The 9499-nt window shown below is 57.8% G+C and overlaps 1 protein-coding gene across 1 annotated transcript; it reads left to right on the forward strand.

Moving 5' to 3' along the window:
• Positions 1-2031: 2031 nt before the first annotated feature.
• On the forward strand, positions 2032-9499 carry SLC27A4 (solute carrier family 27 (fatty acid transporter), member 4). The gene is made up of 12 exons (XM_009322120.1): positions 2032-2192; positions 2815-3209; positions 3882-4040; positions 4412-4481; positions 4591-4682; positions 5213-5322; positions 5753-5920; positions 6169-6295; positions 6476-6613; positions 6775-6939; positions 7402-7548; positions 7819-9499. Exons 1-12 carry the CDS (start codon positions 2032-2034, stop codon positions 7974-7976), a joined length of 1890 nt encoding a protein of 629 aa, XP_009320395.1. The 3' UTR covers positions 7977-9499.

Consider the following 9499-nt stretch of genomic DNA (forward strand, 5'->3'; position numbering starts at 1 on the left):
TGCCTGTCATCCCCCCCTGCGACCTGCTCCCCAGGCTGGTCCCTCACCCCAGCTCTCCTCGGGTCTCTGTGCCCCTGGGTGATGGATCCCTGCAGTTTGCCTTTGTGCCCGCTGGCTGCAGAGCTACAGGCAGGTCTTAATTTTCTCTGTGTTGATGCAGCTAGACAAGACCTGAATCCTTAACGGCAGGGCTGGAGGTCTCTGGCAGTAGTGTACCGGTTATCTCTTGGTAATGCACCGGTTATCTCTCGGCGGGAGGCACCGGGCATGCCAGTGTGAGGCAGAGATGTGAGCAGAAAATAACAGGGGCCTGTCTGGGCCCGTCTTGCCTTCAAGTGGGAGATTAAGTGCCTTGCTTCCCACACAGAGTGTGGCTTCCCCACTGCCGGCTCTCCATGTCTGTCTGTTTGATGTGAGTGTGTAACGAAGGGCCCAGGTCTTGGCTGAGGCATAGTAGTTTGATGGTGGTTTAAGAGTTGCCCTGTTTAACTACAGAGAGAGGTTCCTAGGCAAAAATGCTGTGGGTCCTGCCTAGCTAAAATGCCGAGGGACTGTGTTGTGGGACCTCAGGCCTGGGAGGTGTTTGGTGGAGAGAGCTTAAATGCCACTGGCACAAGGGGGGAGTCTCTGGGCAGGGGCTGTGGATGGGAGGATGTCCCCAGGCCCCCCCCTGGGAGTGGCATCTTGTGCTCTGGTGCATCCCTGCCTGCTGCCAGTGGCACGGCTCGGAGGTGAGACAGCCTGTGTGGCATGCCAGGGCACGGTGACCATGTGGCACTGCCTTGGCTCCCACCCTGCCAGCATCTCGTACCAAATGAACAGAGGCTCCCCGGACCTGGGGGAACTGCGTGGAGCAGAGGGAAAGCCACAAGCGTGGCTCCCGGCCCCGCCGGCTGTGGCAGAGCCCACTCAGGGCTGCCAGCTTCAGAGCAGTGAATTCACCTTCAAGAGAGAAAGGGAAATGACATGAGTGTTTCCTTCCTCTTCAGCCTGTTACCATGCCAGGAAGGACCAGTTTTATCTAGGAGCCCTCAAGCTGCGAGGGTCACATCTCTGTCACTTTCCTCTGCCCGATGCTGTTGCCTGAAAACAGCCTTTGCTAGATCGTGATCTCCTGCAAGTCTCAGAGCCACATCTGGGGTGTGTTTGGGATGGAGACAGAGGTGCTGTTTTGGGGGGACAAGTACCAGAGCCTGAGTCGCTGTCCACAGGGCATGGGGCGGGGGTCTGGGTGCTCCTGGCAGCAGCAACAGCCCTTGTTCTGCCCAATCCAGCCTGGCCAGGGCATGCCTGCGCCTGGTCTCGTCCCCAACCCACTCTGGCAGTGTCTCCAGCAGAACCAGGCCAATAAACTGCCTGTCGACACGAGGGTTTGCAAACACGAGCAGAGCTCAAAGGACTGAGTTTCCTGTCCCTGTTCCTGTCTGAGCTGTGTTGGGGACCATGTGAAGCTGCGCTCTCCCACCAGCTGTGCTGGCTGTCCCGGAGCCAGGCGTGCAGGAGAGCTGGTGCTGGGGTACAGGGAGACCTGCGTTATGGGGATGGGGGGATCCTTCGGGTAGGGAGGAATTTGGAGCTGGGCTTTGTCAGGCTAGACGTGAGGGGCTGAGCCAGCCCTGCCTGGCATCGCCCTGGTGCCTGCCAAACATCTGTACAAGGTCTCCTGCTGTGACTCCGCTCCCACATCCATGAAGTGACTTCATCCTGCATCGCATGCCGCTGGTGTGCAGCCGTGTCCCTGGCTGGTGTGCAGGATGTGGCTCCCCAGGTGGGAACAGTCAGGCTCTTGCCTGGCACTAAGCAGTGCTGTGCCGGCGGCTTAATTGGAGGCCATCGCCAAGGTCCGGTAAAGTTACATCTGTGGGAGCTCTGGACTGCTGGGTTATGTCCTCGCGGCCGGGAGGAGCAGTGACTCAGGGACCTCATCCAGGAAGTTGGGGGCTGCTAACGCATCCCCTGCCCATGGGTTCATTATCGCCGAGTCCAGTGTGCGTGGGTTGATGGCCGTGGTTTCTCTCTCTGCAGGCCACGATGCTGCGTCTGGCTGCTTTTGCAGCGCTGCTGCTGTTCTTCAGGGTCAGTCTAGAGCTGTCCTGGGCCCAGGCCATCCCCGCTCTCTTCATCTTCTACCTGGGATCCGGAGGATGGGACTTCTTCCTCATATTCATCAAGACAATACGAAGGGACGTCACGTAGGTGTCCTGACTGGGATGGCCCGACCATCCACCTTCCCCCTGGCCCACTGCTCTCTCCCAGTGTATGTGTGAGCGCAGCCCCCAGCTCCTTGCACAACCCTGGGTTTCTGCTGACACCCAGCCCAGCTGGAAGGAGATCTCCCTCTGCCACGCCTGGGAGGCTCCAAGCTCTTGGGCAAAGTTTTCAGAGGAAAGATAGATTTCAGCTGAGCTTGAAGTCTAGTGACTGTCCTTGTACTTCACCCTGTCCCTAAAGCTGCTGACGTGGCACCAGGTGACTGTGCAAGGTCAGTTCTGAGTTGGTACCTGGCAAGGATTTGTGGGGAGGGGGTGGTGTCACCTCTTGGAGAGCACCTGAGGCTTAAAGATGCCCCTTTGATTGGGGACATCCATGTCTGCCGCCTTCCAAAACACATCTCTCCCTGGCCTCCATCTGTTCCTAGCTATAAGCATATTTGCAGAGGACCTCTGCCTATGTCCACGCAGGGCAGGGGAGCACCCAGAGCTGCTGCTGTCCTAGAGTAGGGCCTGGAGCCTCGTGCTGTGCTGGCTTTGCTGGAGGAAGTGGTTTTGCAGGGGTCACTGAGCAGCTGCCCTCTTGCTCCTCTTCCTTTGGCAGCACGGGGCTGGTCCTGTTGCGGGTGAAGTGGCAGGTATGGAGGCACGTGAGGGAGAAGAACACAATCGCCAAGATCTTCCAGAAGACCGCGAGCAAGTATCCAGAGAAGACGGCGCTGATCTTCCAAGGCACGGGCGAGAGCTGGACCTTCCGGCAGCTGGATGAGTACTCCAACCGGGTGGCCAATTTCTTCCACGACCAAGGCTTCCGCTCTGGTGACGTGGTGGCTCTTTTCATGGAGTCCCGCAATCAGTATGTGGGGCTGTGGCTCGGTTTGGCCAAGATTGGGGTGGAGACCGCCCTTGTGAATTCCCACCTGCGCATGGAGGCCTTGCTGCACTGCATCACCATCTCCAACTCCAAGGCTGTGGTTTTTGGGGTGGAGATGATGGAAGGTGAGGGGCAGTCAGATGCGTCAGGGGTGCTCTGAACTTGGGGGGGGGGGTGTCAATGGATTTAGTGCTCCTTTTCTGCCCACCACAGAGCAGGGATCTGGAAGAGAATGAACAGTTGGAATTGGATCTGGGTTTTTTCTTGTTGGTCCCTTTGGCCGCCGGGCAGGAGCTGGAGTTCAGTGCTGTCTGGCTCCCAGGCAGGTCAGCCTGGGTGTGAGGATCCTTCCTTGTGCCTCTCGGGTGCATCCCCTGTGTGGAGCCCTGGGCTGGGCTGGGCCTGCCCTGCTGCACAGGACGAACCTCCCCTTGCTCTCTGTGGCTGTTAGCCACATCCCTGCAGCACCTCAGCTCCAGCTCCTCGTGTTTCAGCCCACGCCTCTGAGGTTGATGGTGTCAACAGACCTCTTGGCACCGAAGAGGTTTTGGCTGGGGAGAGGTGGAGAACAGGATCTTCTAGTTGCTGAAGAGGCCTGGGCTGTGGCCCTAGCATCTGTTAATCATGGGAACAACATCCCCCTGGGATGGTTGTCATCCATTTGGGGATTCTGCCAAGCACAGCGAGGGTGCTGCTACCCGGGGCAGTGTCTCCCTGAGACTGTCTGGGAGGGCAGGGGGTCTCTGTGCTGTAACCACCCTGCGGTCTTTCTCCATCTCCCCTCTTTACTTTCTCAGCAATGCAGGAAGTGCAGCCCCCCCTGGAGAAATCTATCCATCTCTTCTGGTCCGGGGAAGGAAGCCCTGAGTCCGTGCTTCCTGGTGCAAAACACCTGGACCCCCTCCTGCAGATGGCCCAGCGGCACCAGCCAACCCCCCCTGATAAGGGCTTTCTTGGTATGTGGTCAGCTCTTGGGGGCCAAACTCACAGTGGTGTTTTTGTGGATCAGCCGGTTACAACACTGGCAAGAACGTCTGCTCAGGATGCCAATGGCAGACGTCTGCAGCAGGGCCTGGGGTGTTTGGGATGGGTATTACTCCGGTGTCTGAAGCCCAGCCCTGTGTGGAGCAGTATCCTGTCGTGCCCTCCATGTGTCCAACAGACCTGATCTGCCCAGGGTGAACCCAGCATGTTCTTGGTGCTGTCACATAAAAAAGTTTTGGCTCAACTGGCATGAGCAGAGTGTTTAAATTTGACTTGTCCCCTGCTCCTGGTTCAGCCAGGTCCTAGATTGGGTATGTGACCTTGCCTCCTCATTGCTTTCCAGATAAACTCTTCTACATCTACACCTCTGGCACGACGGGGCTGCCCAAGGCTGCCATTGTGGTGAACTGCCGGTAAGGCCGTGGGCAGGGGCTCGGGGGAGGACAGAGCTGAGCTCTGCCCTGTCCTAGCACAGCGCCTCTGGCCCTGCTGCTGACATGTCCCTTCACCCTCCCGCCCCAGGTACTTCCGCATGTCCAGCTTAGTTTTTTACGGTTTTCGCATGAGGCCCGACGATGTGATGTACGACTGTCTACCGCTCTACCACGCTGCAGGTAATGTGTGCCGTACGGAGCCCTGCATGCCGGGACTGTCTCTTCCCCTCAGCCAAGCCCAGGGCTCAGGCTGGAGGCTGGTGCAGCAGCGATCTCCATGCCGAGTAGGAGCTGGCTGCTGCTGGCAGTCTGACCGAGGCTTTTCGCTTTTCCCCTGGGAGCCAAGAATCGATCTGGCTGATCTTTGGAGTGGGGAGTGTTTGTGTGTGGGGGGTTATCCCAGCTCCTAGCTGGCTTTGGAATAGCTGCACCTTATTGCTGCTCCATGTGGAAAGTCAGGGGGCAGGGGAAGCAGAGCCAGTCTGGCTGGCTGAGACATGCTGGGATGTCTAGGTGCAAAGTGCTGCCCAAGATCTTGCTGCCACGCATCTCCTCCCCGGTGCCTGTGGTCCTGGGGGCTTTGGCTAGGTGAACACCCATCTGCGGTGAGCCAGTGCGTGGCATCCACCTTGCCCTGCCAGGCCTCTCCCTGAGCGGGCTGGGCTGGAGGTGTCTGGGGACTGAGGGCTCCCCTGGCTGCCTCTCCGCAGGGAACATCGTGGGGGTCGGGCAGTGCCTGCTGCAAGGCATGACGATTGTCATCCGCAAGAAGTTCTCGGCCTCGCACTTTTGGGAGGACTGCGTGAAATACAACTGCACGGTGAGGCTGTGAGGCAAGGGGCCAGCTGGGACTGGAGAGCGGAGCCTGGGGATCTGTGCTGTGCTGGGGAGAGCCCAGCTGCTGGAAGAGGGGGAGGCCTGGACCAGTTCTGCCTGTCCATCCCAAACCACTTTCGAAGATGGTGGGGCTGTGTCCTTCCCACCTGGGGTGGTAACTTCACGTGTCCAAACCCTTCCCGTGCTCCAGCATTAGCCAGGAGGTCTCAGATAGGTTTCACAGACTGGAGAAGTGGATTAACCAGGGAGGGACAGGCACTGGACGAGCTAGTAGGGCTCCTGGGTTTTACCACAGCCTCTTTAGGGGGCTTTGAGCATGTTGTGCCATTCCTATGTACCCTGAAGAAACTCCAAACAGACCCCAGGGCCTGGTGGAGGGGTCCTAGTGAGTCTTTCCTCTCCATCCCTCCCAGCTTGTGCAGTACATTGGGGAGATCTGCCGCTGGGTGCGCATGGCGCTGGGCAACGGGCTGCGTGCCTCCATCTGGCGGGAGTTCATGGCCCGCTTCGGCATCACCCAGGTGGCCGAATTCTACGGGGCCACTGAGTGCAACTGCAGCCTGGGAAACTTCGACAACAATGTAAGGCCCCACCACCCTCCCCGTGTCCCAGAGGGTGCCTGCTGGCCTGGGCAGGGTTGGAAACCCAGACAGGCTGTTTGCTCCTGGTTTCTTGCTCCAAGAGGCTTGGCGTGGGTTGCCATCTGCCCGCAGGGGTTTTGGCTGTTGTGCGGTGCCAGCTCTCTGGTATCCTGGATGTGCGTGGGCAGCGGGCTCGGGGCGGGAGAGATGTCCCTGCTACCCATGGCTCTGAGCTCTTTCTGTCTTAGGTTGGGTCGTGCGGCTTCAACAGCAGGATCCTACCAGGTGTGTACCCCATCGGCTTGGTGCGGGTGGATGAAGACACCATGGAGCTGATCCGGGGGCCGGATGGTGTCTGTATCCACTGCAAACCAGGTGAGGGCAACCACAGGGATAAGTCTCCTCAGCTCTGTGTGAGTCTTTCCTGATACTTCAAGATAATTTACCTAGCTTTGAGTCTCTGCTCAGTTAAACCCCACCGACCCCATTAGACACCCTTTTTGCTTGGGTGCGGGTGGTTGCTTCCCCCCTTCATCCCCTCTTTTCTCCCTGCAGGGGAGCCAGGGCAGCTGGTGGGCCGCATTGTCAAGAGCAACCCCTTGCAGCACTTTGACGGCTACCTGAATCAGTCAGCCACCAACAAGAAAATCGCCAAGGATGTGTTTACGAAAGGGGATGCTGCCTATCTCACAGGTGAGGCAAGCAGGGCCCTTCCGTCCGCTGAGAGCGGAGGAGAAGGGTACCTGTGTGGGTGTGGGGGCTGTCCCAGGCTAGCGGCACTGTCCTGAGATGCTCCAGGGTTGCTCCTAGCCCCTCTGACACCTCATGTTTGCCTGTTCCTCACTTTCCTGTAGGGGATGTCCTGGTGATGGACAAATACGGCTACATGTACTTCCGGGACCGCACTGGGGACACGTTCCGCTGGAAGGGGGAGAACGTTTCCACCACAGAGGTGGAGGGGACGCTGAGCCGCATCCTCAACCTGACAGACGTGGTGGTTTATGGGGTGGAGATCCCAGGTAGCTGAGAGGGGAGAGGACGATCGGGGGAGGCAGTGGGCCTCCAGCACTTGAATGTGAGCATGTCCTGTACGTCCAAATCAACGTGTCCTTTTGCAAGAGGCTGGACCAAGGCTCCCCGTGGGCAAGCTGGGAAGAGGCCACCAGGGATGTGCTTAGCAGGAACCAGAGGGTTTCTTCCCTCTCTCAAGCTTTGGTCTGATTCTGGCTGGTTTAGAAGGACCCCATGTCCTTTCTGGACAGGCTGTAAGTGCCTCCTCTGAGAGGAGGTGACCGTGACCGCAGGGTGTCGCTGGTAGCCTCAGCTGCAGGGTGGTGACACAGCCAGTGACACAGCTGGACGCACCAGCGCTTCGGTACAAAGCGGGATCTGTGCCAGAGGCCTTGCTGGTGCAGGGCAGAGGGAGATGATGCTACAGGGACAGTGTGTCTGAGTGCTCTCCCTTATTCTCTGCCTCTTAGGGATTGAAGGGAAGGCAGGAATGGCAGCCATCGCCGACCCGGAAAACTCCTGTGACCTAGAAGGCTTTGCCAGCGAGCTGAAAAAGGCCCTGCCGCTGTACGCGCGGCCCGTCTTCCTGCGGTTCCTGCACGAAGTCTCCAAGACAAGTAAGTCGCAGCGTGCACACTCACGCTGGACACAGAGCTGGGGGGAGCCTTCGGGTTGAAACCTGGTTATGGAGGCCAATCTGTGGTATGGTTGGGATGGAGCCCCTCTGCCCCATGGAGCCCCTCTGCCCCATAGGGCCCCTAAGCCAGTTCCTCTGGTGGTTTGGAGGCGTGGGGGTGCAAGGCTGGGTCCGGGGTGGCACAGGTGTGGTGGGGATGGGAGCATGTGCAGCCAGTGAGCCCTCTCTCCCTCTTCTCTCCCCGCTCCAGGCACTTACAAGTTCCAGAAGATGGAGCTGCGGAAGCAGGGCTTTGACCCTGCGCTGGTGAAGGACAGGTTGTACTTCCTGGACTCCAGGCAAGGCCACTACCTGCCGCTGGACCAGGCAGCGTTCAGCGGGATCCAGTCGGGACAGCAGAAGCTGTAACTGGTGCAGCTCAAGCAAGGCACCTTCCCGAATCCTGCTGGGGAGAGGGGACAAGGCAGGCGCTGGGGAAGAAAAGGTTCAAGGAGCGATATAAAGGCACGCTAGAGATTTTATTTGACGAGTTTTACAGATAATGGTTTGGGGGGAACACAGGGGGAACCAAGGGGAGGGGGATGGTTACATACCAAAGCGTAGACTCATTATGGCTTTATTTTCTACTTGGTACAGCGGTGGGGTCCTGTGCCATGGGAGGGGCAGGGCCCCGGCCAGTTGAGGAGGGGTGGGGTGCCCCTGCCATTCCACTTTGCTTTTCCTGTGTTTCCCTCCCTTTTCCTGCCTGCAGCAACCCTTCCTTGTGAAGGCCATGAAGGGACCAGTGCTGGGCTCTTTCCCCACTCCTCCACCAAGCAGCCAGCTCCTCCTTGGCACAGGGCTCCCGCTGGCAGAGGGAAGCTGGGTGCCAGGCGCAACCCCTGCCCCCTGCATGGCCCCGCTGGTGTGTTTCTGCTGTGAATCAGGGAAGCAGGGTATTGCTGGGCTCGGGAGAGGGACAGGGATGGGTTTCTGCCATGCCTTGCTCTCTTCTGGGGATGACATTTCTATTTTTCACAATCACACGCACATTATATTATATATATATAATACACGCTGACTTTTTTTTTTCCCAATCTTAATTTATTGTCTGTACTTTTGAATGTGTCCCGGGTTTGTGCAGTAGGTGGAGGAGCAGCCCAGACCTGTCCTCTCTTGGAGAGCCCTTTTCTCTCACAGGGAGACAGGATCCTCATCTGGGACTGATCTCCTCTTCCAGCATGGGTGCAGCCACGTATGTCCTTGTGGCCTTGCTCCATGGTGAAGGACATGAGGGAACCCCACTATCTAGTGGACACTTCTCTGGGTCTCTCACTTTCACCTTTCGTGGATGCAGCCTTGTTTCGTGCACCTTCTTCCTTGCAGAAAGCAGTTGGGAGAGTGGGAGTGAAGGGCCTGGTTTGCCTTTGCTTAGACGTACTCAGCACCACAGAGCAGCTCTCGGAGCTTTCCTGCTGTGATGTCTGTGCCCTGAATGCAGGAGGCAGCTTGCCTAGGGGAGAGAAGGTCCTCCGGAGGGTGGTCTCTCTGAGAGTCTGACTTCACGTGCTCTGCATCCCTTCCCGCAAGAGCCCTCCTTGTCTCCACCCCAGGAGACGGGCCCCGAACTGAAACGTCCATGTTAAACACCTGACTTGCGCTATGTGAATTCCCCGTGTTGTGTCTGGTGTGAAACAGCCTTAGCAGTGATGTCGGATTCCAGTGCTCAGAGACCATGCAGAAACGTCTGTTCCAGAGAAAACTCTGGGTTGGGGTTTCTTCTTTTTTTTTCTTTTTTAAAATTATTTGTTTTCATGCTTTTAGCAGGGTTACTCCTTAAAATGACATCTGTCTTTTGTGAGGGCAGGATGTGTCTGCTCTTCTAGCTGTGCTTCCACACTAACGTACCTGCCTGCCCCAGTCTGTCCTGTCCTTACGATTAAATGCGAGTA

This window comes from Pygoscelis adeliae, unplaced genomic scaffold, assembly GCF_000699105.1.
Source record: "Pygoscelis adeliae isolate BGI_AS28 unplaced genomic scaffold, ASM69910v1 Scaffold114, whole genome shotgun sequence".
Lineage (NCBI taxonomy): Eukaryota > Metazoa > Chordata > Aves > Sphenisciformes > Spheniscidae > Pygoscelis > Pygoscelis adeliae.